The 20,582-nt window shown below is 37.7% G+C and overlaps 1 protein-coding gene across 1 annotated transcript in view; it reads left to right on the top strand.

Annotated features, from left to right (window-relative positions):
* LOC127369534 (NACHT, LRR and PYD domains-containing protein 5-like) overlaps positions 1-20,582 on the top strand; it is a 203,834-nt gene that overhangs the window by 24,855 nt on the left and 158,397 nt on the right. The window contains exons 3-6 of the mRNA XM_051411007.1: positions 14,245-14,394; positions 15,288-15,523; positions 16,203-18,084; positions 18,992-19,165. Of these exons, the coding sequence (XP_051266967.1) occupies positions 14,245-14,394; positions 15,288-15,523; positions 16,203-18,084; positions 18,992-19,165 (2,442 nt within the window). The remainder of the gene's footprint in view (positions 1-14,244; positions 14,395-15,287; positions 15,524-16,202; positions 18,085-18,991; positions 19,166-20,582) is intronic.

Genomic DNA, 20,582 nt, shown 5'->3' with positions numbered 1-20,582 from the left:
GATTGGCCGCCACAAAACATGAATTCGCTATAACTTGAGTGTACATTGTCCAATCGGCTCCGTACTTCAAATGCTTGATAACAGTCCCGCCCTGAACTTGTCTACATGACAATATTAAGACATAGTGATAGTGCCACCTACCAGCAACACGAAGTAAGCGCTGCGTGGCCATTTTGAGCTGATTTACGTGAAATTTCATGTTTTGGTCCGCACATGTAACGATGACACGCAACGCGGCCGCAGCACGCCCCGAGTTGTGTGGAGTGCGAGGTCCCGCCCAACGCTGCTTTCAGCTTTAATTAAACTTAAATTTATATTCTGTCATTACAGACTTTCCTCATGTGGACTCTCAGAGACTCACTGTGAAGTTGTGGCCTCAGCTCTGAAGTCCAACCCCTCCCATCTGAGAGATCTGGACCTGAGTGACAACAAGCTGCAGGATTCAGGAGTGAAGCTGTTGTGTGCTGGACTGGAGAGTAAAAACTCTAGACTGGAGACTCTGAGGTCAGTTCTTGTATTTTGCTCTTGTACAGTGTATATCTACCAAATTTGTATGTGTAACAGAAGGGTTAGGGTTATCTACCTAATCTAATCCAATTTATCCTTGTTTGCCCCAGATCCCCAGTAAAAACAGTGTGCGTGTGTTTGCGTGTGTTTGTGCAAACACACAGTGAAAGAGACACAGAGGAGAGACTTGATGTAAAGGGTTGTAAAAGATGTAAAAGATTAATATTCAAGTTGAATACAAATGTAATAGTTCTCAGTCTGGTGACTTTGACCCACACTGAGCAAAGCATAATAAAATGGGACCAAGACCTCAATTTAAAATGAAGAACATATTCTGAGTTAGAGAGAATTTGGACACTATTAACACTTAACACAGTTTTGTGTTTTGTTATTCAACTAACTATCATTAAGCAGTAATTAGGAGGTTATTGAGGAAAGAGTCTCAGTTCATGGCTTAGTAGTGTTAGAATATAGTCATGCAGTATAAGGCATTAAATCATGCTTAATAATTACTAATAAAGAGTTAATATGCTACTAATATGCATGCACACACACACTCTAAAACACACACACACAAGCAGCAAGCATATTTCTGAATGCAGGTGTTTGAAGTATTGTGTGTGACTTTGTGTTCTGACTCAACCAGTAAGCAGGAGCATAAATAATACACTGTATTTGTACAGGAAGGTACTTGGTTACATTTAAGATTAAGAGAGAATATGCAGCTCTCTTTGCTCAGTGCACATTTGATCCAGTTATAAAGAAGATTGAGGATGAAGCTCACAGTCAGTGTGTGTTGATGGAGATGACAGTGGTGATGAGGATAGTCTAAATGTGTGAGATACATCAGAACTGCTGGTTTAAAGAGGTTTGTTTTTACTTAAATTATTATTTCTGTCATAAATTCTTATTTATTTGATATTGGCCTTTTGGAATTCTATAGAAAACATCTGTATTTTGAGTTCATCATTATTACAGACTTGATTGACAGCATGTTATTGTTCTCTGTTGACATGAATGTATTCTTTATTCAGATTGAGGAACTGCAGTTTGTCAGAGATCAGCTGTGATTATCTGGGCTCAGCTCTGAAGTCTAACCCCTCCCATCTGAGAGAGCTGGAGCTGAGTAACAACAATCTGCAGGATTCAGGAGTGAAGCTGCTGTGTGGTTTTCTGGAGAGTCCACACTGTAGACTGGAGACTCTGAGGTCAGTTCACTGACTCTCTGTTACTGTTGTAGATCTGATATGTTTAATTAACAATTGAATCTATTTTATGTTCATACATAACTTACATCCATAAAGTTGTAAATGTGCTTTTGTTCATATTTTCATGTTTGTTGAACTTCATTTAGTCTGCAGTCACAAAAACTTCTGTTTGTTAAAGAAGTAGAAAAAGTAGAAAATGTCCACTGTTAGTTGTTAAAGTAAATTAATGTTTATAACTGTTGGTAAATGGTCACATCTGGATACAGAAGATCCTCTGAACTAATATTTGTTTTAAACTGATCAAGTTTACTGAAGGGGAAATATTTCTTTGGTTTCTGTTGATTTCAATGTGTTTTCATAAATAATGTCTGATTATTAATATTGATCCTTCAGAACACACACACACACACACACACACACACACACACAGATCAAAGCAATTTCCAAATGCAGATGTTTAAAGGATCAATATAGTATTGATCCTCCAATTACAGACCTGACTGAGATCCGCAGCATGTTATTGATCAGTGCTTTTCTTTTTTTACATTATAATACAAAATGATAAATATAATAAATAAATAAATAATCTCTATTTCAACTATCAGACAATAACAAATATATTCAGTATTTTCTGTTTCCAACATTGTTATGAAACTATATGATGTTTATACTGACTGAATAGTTTAAACTGAAGATGCTTTGATTTTATGACTCCACTATTCCTAAAAGAAATATTGTAGATGTCTTTTGTTCACATTTTCTAAACTTGTAGATTCTAAACCTTCTTCAGCTCTGAACAGATTATTAAACACTGAATGATTTCAAGCAGGAACATTGTTTTCTAAACTTACATCTTTTATTCTTTATTCAGATTGAGTGACTGCAGTTTGTCAGAGATCAGCTGTGATTATCTGGGCTCAGCTCTGAAGTCCAACCCCTCCCATCTGAGATATCTGGACCTGAGTTACAACAATCTGCAGGATTCAGGAGTGAAGCTGCTGTGTGGTTTTCTGGAGAGTCCACACTGTAGACTGGAGACTCTGAGGTCAGACACCATTTTTTCCTTCTGTGCTGAGATTAATATGATGTGAAAGTTGTGCTGACAGTAAAGTGCAGACATAAGGCTGATATTATACTGATCCACGCTGAGTATCTTAATGCTAAAGTCTATTTGCTTCTTCAAGCATCAATTCTTTCCAAGCATGAGATTTTGTACTCATATTGAAATACACAAATATTTTGCCATTGTTTGTCTGTTATTGTCAGGTCTCCTTCCTTCTCCCATCTATCCTTTATATATTTTGTTGAATGAACTTTTAGATTGTGGAGGCTCTTATACAGTTGAGAGATGACCCCTCTTTTAATATCTGAGTTATATGCATTCATGAGAAAATGCATAAAGGTTTTACTGGCTTCTCTGATATTTTTCTTTTTGATTATAGTAATTTATTAATTGGAGATATCTTTAGAAATCCTGTTTTTCCAATGAAAAATTATCTGTTAATTTTTGAAAACACAGAATTTCATCTTTCTGTATAATGCTGCATAGAGATATTATACCTTTCTTTATCCAAACTTTGAATCTATCGTTGAGTTTATTTAGTGTGAGCTCTGAATCATATGCACACCAACTCAGGATTTTAACATCTTCTTTCAATGTATGTTCTTTTATCACTGCTCTCCGAACCCTGAGAGCTGATGCTCTCATCTGTGCTGAGATATAATAATGTTTCTGTGATGGTAAACCCCAGCCTCCTCTTTCTTTCAGTAGCTGTAATGTTTTATATCGTACTCGAGGTCTTTTTCCTGCTATATAAATCTCAATATCATTAAACACTGAATGATTTCAAGCAGGAACATTGTCTTCTAAACTTAAATAATTTATTCTTTATTCAGATTGAGTCGTTGCAGTTTGTCAAAGATCAGCTGTGATTATCTGGTCTCAGCTCTGAAGTCCAACCCCTCCCATCTGAGAGAGCTGGACCTGAGTAACAACAACCTGCAGGATTCAGGAGTGAAGCTGCTGTGTGGTTTTCTGGAGAGTCCACACTGTAGACTGGAGACTCTGAGGTCAGACACCATTTTTTCCTTCTGTGCTGAGATTAATATGATGTGAAAGTTGTGCTGACAGTAAAGTGCAGACATAAGGCTGATATTATACTGATCCACACTGAGTATCTTAATGCTAAAGTCTGTTTTCTTCTTCAGTGATTTAGTCCATTGACTGTGGCAGAGCAATGTTGAGCTCCACATTTAAAACCTGAATATAACAAGAAGAATCTACACTGGATAATTCACTCTGAACCTTTTAAACTCTTGATGTCGGTCTTTATTTATATTAGTTTTAAAATACTCAATCTGTGACACTTTTGACTCAAAGGTCAAAGGTCATTGTGACCGTAAAATAGCTTTTTAGCCATAATTTAAGAATTAATTGGCCGATTTCCAGATTTCACACACACACTCTGTAAACAGTAACTATCACAGTTCAGGTTTTTATCTCTCCATCTCGTCCATTCGGCCTTTAACTTCCTGCCGTCTTTGGAGTCGTGTTACTGCCAACATCGTATTGGAGCGCGTCCAGCTAGTCAGGATCCTGTGAGCGAGTTTCACCTGCAGCTTGTAGAGAAGCTTCACTTCTAAAACTACCAGGAGAAAACCAAAGCACCACATGTTGTATAGCTGCTCTAAAAAATACACAAATACAATAAATAAATAAATAAATCATCTATTCTGTCTATCAGACAATAACAAATATATTCAGTATTTTCTTTTTCCAACATTGTTATGAAGCTATATGATGTTTATACTGACTGAATAGTTTAAACTGAAGATAATTTGATTTTATGACTCCACTATTCCTAAAATAATGATTGTAGATGTCTTTTGTTTACATTTCCCCAAAATTCATCCTGACATATTTGACAGCTTTGTGATCTTCAGTTGAATCTTCAATCAGTTTCTGTGTGTTTTTCTTTGTGTTTGGCTGCACAACATGAGTTTGTATAGATGGAGCCACTGGTGGAGCTGGCAGAGGTTAAGAGCTGAAGTCACTACATCTTTATTGAAGCAGCAGCACGTTGTCATTAATATTAATGAGAGCTCTTTTTACCTTTTTGTATTTTACAGTTTTCAACCTGCTGTTGGGTTCAGGTGTTTGGAGTTTCCATTTTCTAAACTTGTACATTCTAAACCTTCTTCAGCTCTGAACAGATTATTAAACACTGAATGATTTCAAGCAGGAACATTGTCTTCTAAACTTAGATCTTTTGTTCTTTATTCAGTTTGTGGCGCTGCAGTTTGACAGAGATCAGCTGTGATTATCTGGTCTCAGCTCTGAAGTCCAACCCCTCCCATCTGAGAGAGCTGAACCTGAGTGACAACAATCTGCAGGATTCAGGAGTGAAGCTGCTGTGTGGTTTTCTGGAGAGTCCACACTGTAGACTGGAGACTCTGAGGTCAGACACCATTTTTTCCTTCTGTGCTGAGATTAATATGATGTGAAAGTTGTGGTGACAGTAAAGTGCAGACATAAGGCTGATATTATACTGATCCACACTGAGTATCTTAATGCTAAAGTCTGTTTTCTTCTTCAGTGGTTTAGTCCATTGACTGTGGCAGAGCAATGTTGAGCTCCACACTTAAAACCTGAATATAACAAGAAAAATCTACACTGGATAATTCACTGTGAACCTCTTAAACTCTTGATGTCGGTCTTTATTTATATTAGTTTTAAAATACTCAATCTGTGACACTTTTGACTCAAAGGTCAAAGGTAAAATAGCTTTTTAGCCATAATTTAAGAATTAATTGGCCGATTTCCAGATTTCACACACACACACACACACACACTCTGACTGAACCGACACAATGAGTAAACAGTAACTGTCACAGTTCAGGTTTTTATCTCTCCATCTCGTCCATTCGGCCTTTAACTTCCTGCCGTCTTTGGAGTCATGTTACTGCCAACATCGTATTGGAGCGCGTCCAGCTAGTCAGGATCCTGTGAGCGAGTTTCACCTGCAGCTCGTAGAGAAGCTTCACATCTAAAACTACCAGGAGAAAACCAAAGCACAACATGTTGTATAGCTGCTCTAAAAAATACACAAATACAATAAATAATTAAATGAATAATCTATTCTGTCTATCAGACAATAACAAATATATTCAGTATTTTCTTTTTCCAACATTGTTATGAAGCTATATGATGTTTATACTGACTGAATAGTTTAAACTGAAGATAATTTGATTTTATGACTCCACTATTCCTAAAATAATGATTGTAGATGTCTTTTGATCACATTTCCCCAAAATTCATCCTGACATATTTGACAGCTTTGTGATCTTCAGTTGAATCTTAAATCAGTTTCTTTGTGTTTTTATTTGTGTTTGGCTGCACAACATGAGTTTGTATAGATGGAGCCACTGGTGGAGCTGGCAGAGGTTAAGAGCTGAAGTCACTACGTCTTTATTGAAGCAGCAGCACGTTGTCATTAATATTAATGAGAGCTCTTTTTAACTTTTTGTATTTTACAGTTTTCAACCTGCTGTTGGGTTCAGGTGTTTGGAGTTTCCATTTTCTAAACTTGTACATTCTAAACATTCTTCAGCTCTGAACAGATTATTAAACACTGAATGATTTCAAGCAGGAACATTGTCTTCTAAACTTACATCTTTTATTCTTTATTCAGATTGAGGAGCTGCAGTTTGTCAGAGATCAGCTGTGATTATCTGGTCTCAGCTCTTAAGTCCAACCCCTCCCATCTGAGAGAGCTGGACCTGAGAGACAACAACCTACAGGATTCAGGAGTGAAGCTGCTGTGTGATCTTGTGGAGAGTCCACACTGTAGACTGGAGACTCTGAACTGCTTTCATCAGTGAAGCTGTGAGAGGAGGATGGTGACAGACTTCAGGGTTGGACAGAAAGACAGAGAGAGACTGTAAACACTGATTTATGACTTCTGTTGTCTGTCTTCTTCTCTCATCAGCTGGAAGTGATCTCTGTCAGAGTGTGAGTGGTGAGGAAAGAGGTTGTGTTGGAGGATCAGCTGTGTCCTGATGATCCAGAGAGGTTGAAGCAGCAGCATCAGCTCTGACTGGGCCATGTTACTGGGAGGTAGAGTGGAGAGGAGAGCTTCATCCAGTAGTGACTGACAGAGGAATCACAACCAGTGGAGATGACTCTCAGTGCTGCAGTCTGAACTGCTCCGAGATCAGCTCCACTGTCAGACACAATGTCAAGTCCACCATCATCCCTGTGTGTTCCTCTGGATGTGACAGAGTATCATCAGTGTATCTGGACTGCTCTGCTGCTGCTCTGTCCTTCTACACAGTCTCTGCAGACACACTGAGACTCCTCCACTCCTTCTGCTCCACACTCAACCACCTCCTCCACCTCCAACCTGGACTATTGTATATTCTCAAACTGCTTCTACACATTTGTTCTGTTTATGACAACGTAACTGTAGATTAACACAACAATTGATTTTAAGTTTTGTCTTCTGTTGTAGCTCCACCTTGTGGAAAGTTAATTTCCACATTATACTTCTATTTAATTTTGGAAGTTGATGAGATGAATCCTAAAAAAAAATAAGGGAAGGAAGAACTTGCAGATTTATCTGTGTGCCCATTTTCTGTTCATCTGTCAATGTGCAGTCGCTCCGAGCATCCTCCCAAGTGCTCAGTGGATGTGATAAAGTAGTCTACTATTACTGTTGGGTTTTTGTTCTATCCACACAACATAGTGACTAAAATCATCAGTACAACCATTGATGGCTATGCATGGCTTCTGCTTATCGTACAAATCCATATGCCATAGCGCTTTGGGAGCTTTGTTGTGGGAATGCCTGTGAATCAGACACCATTCCTGTCTGTGTGTAGGGCACCAAATGGGGAGGGGTCACCACCAAAACAGTCTGATCATTAATCGTAATAATCATAATGTTATACACAGGACGCAGCGCCTTGTGTTATCAAGTCTTACTGTCATTGATTATCGTGTATCTCTGTCCTCTCCTCTGTAGGACAGCCAGCAGGACTCACAGGCTGCATCCCAAGTCTCTTAGACTTAAAAGTTCAACTCTAATCTTGAAACGTCAACTTTATTCTCAATATTTAGACTTTTTAGACTTTTTTAGACTATTGCAAAAATGCAAAATGAATCCTCCACCTTCCACTTTTGTTTTTACTCGTGTGGCCCTCATACTCTTTTGTAAATACCAGACTTTTCTCATAGTTTAACAGATAATTGTTTGTAACAAGAAGATAAAACCTGTAGAAAGTTTGGATTTAATCGAAGTTTGTATATATATCTTTTAAAATATTTTATTTTTCTAGTACATCCAAACAGATTGTCTTATTGCAGTTATTGGTGATATTTATCTGTTTTCATTTTGATATTCGGTCCATTGTTAATATAAAAATATTGATTAGAGTTACTTAAAGTCACTGAAATATCTGGATTTTGGTGAGAAGTCAGTGCTGTGTTGAACATTGGTCACACATTGAACACCAGAACATTTGTTTTTTCAAAGTTTTTTCTTCTGACACGAAATCAATCAGCAAACATGTTTATAATTTATGTAATGTGTCATTATTAGTGATTATGATCATGTACGTGTATATATTTGTTCTGTTTTCTCATATTGCATCAAAAACAAAATCTGTATATTAAAATCACATCTTACTTCTGATTGATATAAATCTCCACAATCCAGCTTCTATAAATATAAATTATCTCCATGTTGGTGTAAGTTTTATTTCTGACTGAAGAAGATTCAAGTGTTGATTGCTTATTGATCTCCTGATTTTCAAATAAATAAATCAAAAACTACCACAAATATCAGCTTTTTCTCATTTTATAACAGATGAATATTTGCTTGTGAGGAACAGAAATAAGATAAAAGCTGAACAAAGTGTGGATTCAATCAAAGCTTTACTGTACTTTCTCAGTTTGCAGTCGGCTGTTTACGTCTTCATTAGACTCTGAGCATAAAACAAAGGTGGAAAGCCATCTGACTCTGACTCCCACACTGAGAAAGATCATGTTTTATTCACACAATTAAAGTGAATCAGTTTCCAACAAGTGCTCGTCCAGTCTGTTGTAACACAGAAGAATTCAACTTTAGAGACTTAAAGGCAAATTCCATACATGAACAATAAAAAGGAAGCCCCAGAGTTAAACTGAAAACAGGATTAGAAGCTGCTGTCACTCTCAAACTGATTCCCTGGTCTTAATACAGGAAGTCATGTTCAGTAATAACTCAGTTTGAGTTGTTCAACTTCTCTGCAGAAATAATATGTGTAATATGTGCCTAACTCATTAGTGTATAATAGTGCCTTAAGTATAATTCATGTGTGCATTCAATTCTGTTTTCAATTCAGTCTCGATACTCAAAATAAGACTTCAACACTCTTTAAACTTTGAGAAATTTCATTTGCAGAAATCCTTTTTATTTTGAAAAATCAAGAAGTTTGCAGAAGCAGAATTTACTGGTGCAAGTTATAGGAAGATATTAAAGGATCAGGTGAATAAAAAGTATTTAATGTCTGTCAGATATTTACAGCAAGTTTAAAGTGTTTATATAAACTCAGCAGTGACAGAATTTCACAGTCAGCTTGTAAAGTGACTGCATCACTTCACTGTGTTGCAGCGCCCTCTACAGGGAAGAAACTGAAAATTAAAGATCAACTTTAAGTTCTTACCATCAGCACAAAAGTTAGTGTTTTTCAGTGATTCCATATAAAATGTTACAAACAAAAGAAAATGACAAACATAAAAGAGACAAAAGACTTAAATTAGTGCACAAGTTAAAATATATGAATAAAACAAAATACATATAAGACAGAATACTTTAGTGAACAGTAGTGATTAAATGAATTTACTGTATATATACAATAATAATGTAGGAAATGTATGAGCTTAAATGAATATACACATTGTCAAGCAGTTCTAGTTGATGTTGCTGAGAGCTGCTTGCCACAGTTTTGTACATCGCACTGACCAGAATATATTAACCATCTCACATGAGTTTCTGAGGATTTGCTCACATGAATCCAGTACTTCTCAAATAGTGGGGGGGCAGTGAGGTGTCTCAACAGTGAGAGGCAGGGGGACTGACGGAGGAGGAGAGATGGAGAAGTTTCTGACAGGAGTGAAAAGAAAAACGGAGGAGACGTCAGAGGAAAGAACAGCAAGTGACGGTAACCGGCATAAACCTAATAAGAGCAGGAAATACGATGAAGCCTACACAGCCTTTGGGTTTACCGTGAATACGGTCGGAAATGAGGAAAGACCTGTGTGTGTTTAATGCCTAAAAACTCTGACAGCGGACAGCATGAAAGCAAACACCTGGAGACCTTACACCCCAGTTATGTCAATAAGCCACTGGACTTTTTTCATAGAAAACTCGATGAGTATCTCCAACAGGCATCAGTAAATAAAAAAGCACCGTTAGCCTCGTACAAACACCGCCACATCGCAAGGGGCCAAAAAGCTCACAGGATAGCAGAGGAGCTAATACTCCGGCAGCATTGGACATGGTCACAATCATAGGTGAGAAAAGTGCTGAGACACTGAAACCTGTCCCTCTGTCCAATGACACGATCGGGAGACGTTTATTTGACATTTCACACGACCTCCAAGAACAACTCACAGAACATCTAACAGACAAACATTAAATAGAAACAATATTGTTGCACAAAAAAAACAAACATTAAAAAGTCATCTACCTTTTTGAAAAGGAATAAGCTGATGAAGCTGACAAGTGACCAATGTTTACAGTTTAAAACAGTTTTGAATGTTACCAAGTTAAGTCCAAATGTTCCAGCGGTATGAAGAACTTCGGGCTTGTCTGTGTGTATATATATATTATTAAATGACTTTGTGAAAGCCACTTCCCTTCCCTTTCTACATATGGACCACCAGGACTCAATGCGCTGGTTAATCGTGGATGAGCCATACATGTGGCTGCACGCTCCAGAGTGGTAGTCATGGTGATGGCTTTCTGCGGTACAACCCTGTGTTTACTTTTTAGAGTCCGCAAGCTGATGTTTATATTGTGTAAACTTGACAGCATGTCCATGATTGCATCGTACGAGTGTCCCTCATTCAAATATTGTGTGCAATAATGCAGCATGTCTGGTCCTTCCGTCTGCTCCGTATCCTTTAAAGACTCCAGAGACCGTCCACACCAAACACAAAACCCTATCAGCCACCGTAGTGTTGCCATATGGTAACAATGACTGTTTCTCACTTTTACTCACCGGTACTTTAGTTTTATTGTGAAAAGAGGCTCTTTTACTTTGAAAGTATAAATACACATCACATCATGTGACCATGAAATCCTGAAATGCGAGTTAATGGAAAGGAAAGACTCGGCTACTCGCTCAATATCTAACATCCCTGTCAAAGATACAGTAACATATTTAGGAATCTCCATCACTAAAGATCAGAAAGCTAGAAATGCTTTAAATTTTACCCCGGTTGTAGAAAAAGCTCAAAAAAGATTTAATCTTTGGCTCCTAAGAGATCTATCTTTAAGAGGTAGAACGTTAATAACAAAAGCAGAAGGAATATCTAGACTTACTTACGCTGCCTTCTCATTACATGTTGACAATAAAACCATCAAATGCATAGATCAGATGATGTTTACATTTTTATGGAAAAATAAAACGCATTACATAATAAAAATCTGTCGTCATAAACACATGTGAGAATGGGGGTCTAATTTTTGGGGTTTTGATTCTTTGAACAACACCTTCAAGATTAACTGGATCAAACAATTCCTGAAAAAAACAGACTCAAGATGGAATTGTATCTTGGTTGGTTTCTTTTATAGAAACTTTTTCCAACTTTCATAAACAAGTATGGATTGCATGGTCGATGATATACAAACACAATTATTCACCGCGCCGTTATTCTATATGGAACAACAAAGATATACTCTACAAGAACAGATCCATATTCTTTGGGGAATGGTTTAACAATTATATTATTTGGGTAAGACAACTATTCAACAACAATGGTGTTTTATTTTCTTATCAGGAGGTTCTTCAACACTATAGGATACCTATAACTCCTAAACAGTATGCTATAGTCTTCAATGCTATTCCATCTGGTGTACTCATGTTATTCAAGAGTAATATGTCTGTTTCTGTGCTTTATGTTCCTTTTACTGATGTAACTGACTCACCAGTTGGTAACGTATGCTTGAACCCATCTGGCTGTAAGAACCGATCCTTGCTCTTTTCCAATGTAATATTGTTTCTGTTCCACCTGGAATATCTTACTGGAATAGTCGTGTAAACAACCTGGGAAAAAATCTGGTCCCTGCCTCAAAAATTCTTTGTGGTTCATAAGGTGAAAGAAGTGTCATTTAAAATTATTCAACGATGTTACCCGGTTAGATCCTTCTTTATCAAATTCAAATATGTTGATCTAGATCTAAATTGTGCCTTTTGTGACTCCCATACTGAGACTGTTATCCATCTGTTTTGGAAATGTAAATATACCCGTAAACTGTGGCAAGATATTTGTAGATTTATTTTAGATAATATTATTCTTATTTAATTAATCTCATTATAATTCTTGCAAAGTTTTACATCCACAAATGTAAATTTACCAAAGTGAAACCTCTTTTTGTGTTTTTATGAAAGAACTGAAGTTCTAATTCAAGTCAATATCTTCTGCTAAGAACAAGAAAGCTATCAAAACTGTGAGACTGTGCTCCCACTTCGATATCTTTAATTCAATTACATTTTTCTTTGCTCGTGACCCCTGGCATGTTTTTATTTCTTTTTATTTGTGTATTTATTTTCTGTATCATTTATTTGTTTTTCAATTATTGTTATTGTAATGTTTACCCTGTTGTTTCTATCATTTTCTAGAGTTTAGTTTCTGCACGGCTACTTTGTATGTTTTGGAAATAAATGATAAATAAAGTGTAAACACTGAGAATATATGAGGGCCCCAAATGTTAACCAACTGTTCAATATTTCTGCAAAATTCCTTCAGGAAAAAAATTCAAATACTATCTGAGGAATGTTAAGTTTTAATTCTCATCATTACAAATCAGTTTAGATGTGGTTGGCTTAATACAACAGTTTTAATGTCAGGTCTAAGTAGGGGATTTTTTTAATATCATCAACATTAATATCAAGTTCAGCTGTGAAACAGGAAGCTTTGACATTTTATTTTCTCCTCATATTTCCCATGAAGGAGTTTTTAATGTTGGTAAACTGCTGCAGCTGGATTAGATTCAGTGTTGAAGTAGGAAACTGCTGTTTTCTGTTTACAATGTTTTAATTGCAGTTCTGTTATTTGGCCACAAGAGGGCGCTGTTGACCACATTATAATTATGAGGTCAACAGCGCCCTCTTGTGGTCAGTGATTGAGTTGCAGTGTATTACCAGCGACTGTAACATAGATAACACTGATTTATTTAATGTATAAACCAGAATGTTTAGGTTTAATCTGTAATTTAATGTTTGAAAACTATTAATATTTTATTAAGTTCATTCTCATTTATGTGTGTCTCATTTTTTTTATGTTTGTGATTTTCTTTTTACACATTTTGTATGTGAAATGTTGAATGTAGAACACAGAATATCATTGTCAAATACTGCATTACTGTAATTTTTGTACATTAAGAACTTAAACTTGAAGTTGATGATCGTGCTACATGAATTACACTGAAACTGTTTTACAGAGGTTGATTAAACTTTATTTTAGAGGTTGAGTTAGTGGTGCTGTTGGATTGTAATGTGTTATATAACGTTATATATACGTATATTCATTGTGAATGAGTCTTATAGTTTCTTTTACTATTAAAACATATCAAACTACTTATTTTAATTACATCTGTCAAACCCAGGAGACGTTCATCATGTTAAACAGCTGATCTTTGTGAGCACCACACACACACACACGCACACACACACACACACACGCACACACACACACACACACACACACACATACACACATACCTACACACAGGTGATCCAGGTTCATGAGAAGAGGGAGGAAACTCTGAAAGTGAAAGTGTTCAGTTGGTTCAGTCTCCATTCTGAGTCCACAGAGCAGAAGGAGGGAAACTGAAGGTTGAGGCAGGGTGAGTGTTAATACAACATTATTATTATTTTACTGTCAAAGTCTCTGAGTCAGTTTTCTTCCTGTGGACTGTAGAGGACAGAAATGTTAGAATGAACTCAACAGTTCATCTGTGGATACAAAGTTGTGATTGACTGAATAATACAGATTAAAGCTACTGTAACCCAAGAAAACAAGTACAGGGTTAAAGAAAGTGACCAGGTGGAGTTCTATATTATACTGTATACTCTATATACTCTATATACTATACAGAGTACTGTGTGTGTGTGTGTGTGTGTGTGTGTGTGTGTGTGTGTGTGTGTGTGTGTGTGTGTGTGTGTGTTACTTCTTGTTCTCTCAACCTTGTATGTGACAAACAGACAAACCTGTTTTTCCTGATTCTTCTGTTTTGAGTCAGTGTTAATATTTATCTCTCAGACTGACTGAAGTCCAGAAGATGAGTGTTTGTGTGGAGGAAGAGGAGGACAGAGCAGAGTCTCCAGTGTCCAGCTGTCTGTCTATGAAGAGTGATCGGTCCAAACATAATCCTCTGAACTTCAGTAATGAACCTGGACCCTCAGACACAAAGTAAGAAACTGTTTTTACTGTAAACTGACCTGATAGAAGATGATTCATTGAGCATGAAGACAAAATAGATTTATTTTCTTGATACAGAACTATTAGTGCAGACATTAGAGTTTATATTTCATATATAATATAATAATATTCATATATTTTTGCTCTGATGTTGAAGTCGCTGTAAATATTTGTAACTATTATCTGAAAGAATCTGTTTCTAATGTGTAATTAAATATATTGTCTCTAAAGATGAAGAAACAAACATCCATTTATTTATGTAAAAAAAACAGGGACAGAAAATGTCAAATGTAGATTTGGAGACTTCTTTTTTAAGAATATTTGAACTGGATATATTCCTTCATTTGATAGTTGACAATATAGAGTGACAGGAAACATAAAAGGAATGGAAAACAAACAAAGAAACAGTTTGTAGTTGAACCTGTGACACCACTGTTACGTGCTATGTGTCTTACAGTAAACTGCTGGTCTATCATAATTATTTAGAGCACTTCTAACCTCAGTTTAAACTAACACAAGCTAATCTGTCCAAAGTGACTGTAGAACAGTGAAGGACATAATCAGCTCTCTTTAATGGAAGGCTTTTATTGTGAAGCAGCTGCAGGAAGTGTTGAGTTTGTATTAATAACAAACTACAGGCAGATCAATAAATGTTTAATAAGACAGACGGATAGGAAAAGCACTCAGTGTTTATGAAAGCAGGAGAGTTGAAATAAAAGGAATCATTTTCATTACAGACTGAATGCTGAATTCAAACAGAAAAGTTAACAACACTTTTAATGTTCTCTGTGACCATCTGAGCTTCCAGACAGTGTCGGACAAATCTCAGTATTTTTCATCAACAATCAACAAATCATTTTAGTAATAAAGAAATGTCTTCACAGAGAGAAGAAGAGGAGTCATGTTTCTGTGGAGGAGCAGCTGTCCTGCTGTGTTTTGTGTCAGGACGTCCTGAAGGATCCAGTCTCTACCAGCTGTGGACACTGGTTCTGCAGACAGTGCATCACCTCATACTGGGACCAGTCTGCTTCATCAGGAGACTCCTCCTGTCCCCAGTGTGGAGAAAGATCCAGAACAAGAGCTGGACTGCAGACAGCCAGTCAGACCAGCACTGTACAAAGTAAGACTGTACATCTTAAACATCTAATCTGCTACATTTCATTACATTAAGTTTATTTAGAGACTTACAATAAGGTTATTCAACCATGTGGATACAACTCAGAAATGATAAGAATCATGTAACTACATCAACTTCATCAAATATGCTGAACATCTTCAAGTGCTACATTTAGTTTTAGAGTTTTCAGGCCATTGGCAGCACAGTAGGAGAGTACCATTAACTAGAAAATAGATTTGATCAGCCACCAGTAGCCAGTGCAGGGTGTGAAGGAGCAGTGTAGTGTGGGAGAACTTCAGTAGGTTGAAGACCAGCTGAGCTGCTGCATTCTGGATGAGCTGCAGAGGTCAGATGGCACATGCAGGCAGACAGGAGTGAGTTGCAGTAGTTTAGACACAAGATCACAAGATCCTCCTGGGTGAGGAACAGGCTCTGAGCTAAAATTATCACTCAGAAACAGTGTGTAATAATGTACATAACCACACAGTGACACTAAAATCCTTCAGCAAATTGTGCTAACTTACATGTGGCACAGAGGTTTTTGTGGCATGAATGAAAATCTGGTTCCCGGCGTCACAGCTTCAAAAAAACACACCTACATGAGTGACTGATATTTATCTTTTGTTTGGTAATGAAATAATCAGCAGATTGTCAAATCTTTATTTCTTTTTCCATTTTTTAGTGAGTGGTGGTCTGCAGGAGGTTTTAGATGAACATAAGATCAGTCTGAAGACGAGATGTAAACATGTGACTGAAGGAACTGATGAAACAGGAAGCGGAACCCTCCTCAACAGGATCTACACTGAGCTCTACATCACAGAGGGACAGAGTGAAGAGGTTAATACCCAACATGAGGTGAGGCAGCTTGAGATAGCTTCCAAGATGGAGACCCTCCATGACACTCCAATCAAGTGCCACGAGATCTTTAAAGCCTTACCTGACCAACAGAGACACATCAGAGTGGTTCTGACGAACGGCGTCGCTGGCGTTGGAAAAACCTTCTCAGTGCAGAAGTTCACTCTGGACTGGGCAGAGGACTTGGAAAACCAAGATGTCAGTCTGGTGGTTCTGCTTTCGTTCAGAGAGCTGAACCTGATTAAAGATGAGCAGTACAGTCTTCTCAGGCTGCTCCATGTTTTCCATCCAACATTACAGAAGGTCACAGCAGAGCAGCTCGCTGTCTGTAAACTTTTGTTCATCTTTGACGGCCTGGATGAAAGCAGACTTTCACTGGATTTCCACAACAATGAGGTTGTGTCTGACGTCACACAGAAGTCTTCAGTCAACGTGCTGTTGACAAACCTCATCAAAGGGAATCTGCTTCCCTCGGCTCTCGTCTGGATCACTTCCAGACCTGCAGCAGCCAATCAGATCCCTCCTGAATGTGTCGACAGGGTAACAGAAGTACGAGGCTTCACTGACGCCCAGAAGGAGGAGTACTTCAGGAGGAGAGTCAGTGATGAAGATCTGTCCAACAGGATCATCTCACACATCAAGACCTCCAAGAGCCTCCACATCATGTGTCTAATCCCAGTCTTCTGCTGGATCACTGCTACAGTTCTGGACCACATGTTGACTACAGACCAGAGAGGAGAGCTGCCCAAGACCCTGACTGACATGTACTCACACTTCCTGCTGGTTCAGACAAAGAGGAAGAAGCAGAAGTATGATGAAGGACATAAGAAGAGTCCACAGGAGCTGATGGAGGCTGACAGGGAAGTTCTTCTGAAGCTGGGGAGGCTGGCGTTTGAACAGCTGGAGAAAGGAAACATCATGTTCTACCAAGAAGACCTGGAGCAGTGTGGTCTTGATGTCACAGAGGCCTCGGTGTACTCAGGAGTTTGTACAGAAATCTTCAAAAGAGAGAGTGTGATCTTCCAGAAAAAAACAGTCTACTGCTTTGTTCATCTGAGTATTCAGGAGTTTCTGGCTGCAGTCTATGTGTTCCACTGTTACACCAACAGGAACACCAAAGTACTGGAGGACTTCCTGGGGGAAGACTACAGCAGGGACTCAAAACCAAAGACTATTTTCCAGAAGATTTTGAAGTTTTTTCGAAATAATGATAGCCTTGACCGTCATGATGACCTTCATCAGACATATCTGAATGTCTTCCTGAGAGATTCCATGGAGAAATCCCTCAAAAGTAAAAATGGCCACCTGGACCTGTTTGTTCGCTTCCTTCATGGCCTCTCTCTGGAGTCCAACCAGAGACTCTTAGGAGGCTTGCTGGGTCAGACAGACAACAATCCAGAAATCATCCAGAGAGCCATCAACAATCTGAAGGAGATGAACAGTGATGATATCTCTCCTGACAGAAGCATCAACATCTTCCACTGTCTGATGGAGATGAACGACCACTCAGTCCATCAGGAGATCCAAGAGTTCCTGAAGTCAGAGAACAGATCAGAGAAGGAACTCTCTGAGATCCACTGCTCAGCTCTGGCCTACATGCTGCAGATGTCAGAGGAGGTTCTGGATGAGTTGGACCTGAAGAAGTACAATACATCAGTGAAGGGACGACTGAGACTGATTCCAGCTGTGAGGAACTGCAGAAAGGCTCTGTAAGTCCAGATGTGATTAACATTATAAATCAATGTAAAGTTGAAGCCATCAGTATTAGAGTAAAGATTATATTGTTTAGTTTTTAACAAAGAATGTCTTTTCACATGTTTTTTCATTCTAAATAATTTTGATTTATAAACCAGTTTACAGACGAGTCCATTCAAATACCACCAGAGAGAGAGAGGGAAAAGGAGAGAGCTTCTTTACTAATGAAGGTTCATTTCGTGTAGCAGAGCCTTTCCAGTGAGCCATGATGCACAGTAGCAGCACCCTGACTGTGTTTGACCTGAATGTAACAGAAACTTTATTAGTGTCATTGGTAACACCTGTGTTTACCCTCCTGTTTCATATCAAAATGGCTCCTGTTAATGCAAAAGGAGTCATTAAATTAATTTAATGGGAGACTAAAAGCAGCTGGAGCAACATAATAAGATTCATCTGGGGCTGCACTAGTGAGATTTTCACAGTACAATAACCCTCTCAGAATCACAGTTTAAAGGTTTACAGTATTACACAATTATTAATTATCAGTTACAGTAATGAAAACAGAAGGATGTGTTCTTTTTGTTTGTATGTTTTTTGGTTGAATACTTTATTATAATTTCACAAAATATAATGTACTATATATTTTTAATAACACAAATACAACAGAATTCAATACCATAGATAAACAAATGTTCATAGTATGATTTCATACCACAGTATAACATGGTATTGGTATACAGCTGCAACCCTAGATTGATAAAAGATGCACAAAATACAAACAAGAAGCACATGACTGAGGTAAATACATATGAGTGCAGTTACAACCTATAGTGATTATACAGCTCATTGAACATCATGTGAAAATAAAGTTTAACAAACACAAATGCACAAAAGTCTTAAATTTATATTCTGTAATCACAGACTTTACTCATGTAGACTCTCAGAGACTCACTGTGAAGTTGTGGCCTCAGCTCTGAAGTCCAACCCCTCCCATCTGAGAGATCTGAACCTGAGTAACAACGAGCTACAGGATTCAGTAGTGAAGCTGTTGTGTGCTGGACTGGAGAGTAAAAACTGGAGACTGGAGACTCTGAGGTCAGTTCATGTATTTTGCTCTTGTACAGTGTATATCCGATCTGTCTAATCTAATCTAATTTGCCTCCGATCCCCAGTAAAAACACTGCACACACTGCACACACACACACACACACACACACACACACACACACACACACAGCGACAGAGACACAGAGGAGAGAGTTGATGTAAAAGGTTGTAAAAGATGTAAAAGATTATAATTCAAGTTGAATACAAATGTAATAGTTCACAGTCTGGTGACTTTGACCCACACTGAGCAAAGCATAATAAAATATGACCAAGACCTCAATTTAAAATGAAGAACATATTCTGAGTTACAGAGAAATTTGGACGTTATTAACAATTAACACAGTTTTGTGTTTTGTTATTCAAATATAGACCAAATTTGTTAAGTGTTATTAAGGGAGAATGACTATTGTGGTGGTACAACAACCTTATAAGGCCCATACTGAGCTTCCTTACTACGGTAACTATCATTGAGCAGTAATTAGGAGGTTATTGAGGAAAGAGTCTCAGTTCATGGCTTGGTAGTGTTAGAATATAGTCATGCAGTATAAGGCATTAAAACATGCTTAATAATGACTAATAAAGAGTTAATATGCTGCTAATATGCATGCACAAACACACTGTAAAACACACACACAAGCAGCAAGCATATTTCTGAATGCAGGTGTTTGAAGTATTGTGTGTGACTTTGTGTTCTGACTCAACCAGTAAGCAGGAGCATAAATAATACACTGTATTTGTACAGGAAGGTGCTTGGTTACATTTAAGATTAAGAGAGAATATGCAGCTCTCTATGCTCAGTGCACATTTGATCCAGTTATAAAGAAGATTGAGGATGAAGCTCACAGTCAGTGTGTGTTGATGGAGATGACAGTGGTGATGAGGATAGTCTAAATGTGTGAGATACATCAGAACTGCTGGTTTAAAGAGGTTTGTTTTTACTTAAATTATTATTTCTGTCATAAATTCTTATTTATTAGGGACTGAGCCAGCGACTGCTGGAGGTCCCTATTGTATTTGCTATGTTTCTTCTTCTTACCTATTATTTTTAGTGCCTTTGACTGCGTTTTTGCCCCCCTGAACATTATACGGAAACGCAAATTTTATTTTTATTTATTTGGCAAAGTTGTCAGGCCTGGTGAAAAATTGGATATTCTTTGTGTCGCTCTAGGGTTGGCCACTGGGTGGCGCTCTTTAAAATTAAGAAGTTTATATCTCCGCATCAGCACGTGTGATTAAAATGAAACTTGGTACGATGCTTGCCCATGGCTCCCTGAGGCTCACTAATAAATGTGTCAACAATCCGCCACTAGGTGGCAGTCTGGTGGCATGGTAAATCACTGTGCGGAGACCGTAATAGTTAAAAATCTTGTTTGTAGTGTTTGTGGCACCCCCTACAGGATTTTAA

Source organism: Dicentrarchus labrax, unplaced genomic scaffold (genome assembly GCF_905237075.1).
Source record: "Dicentrarchus labrax unplaced genomic scaffold, dlabrax2021, whole genome shotgun sequence".
Classification (NCBI taxonomy): Eukaryota; Metazoa; Chordata; class Actinopteri; family Moronidae; genus Dicentrarchus; species Dicentrarchus labrax.
The sequence above is the reverse complement of the archived record's forward strand: the minus strand, read 5'-3'. Positions and strand labels throughout refer to the sequence as shown.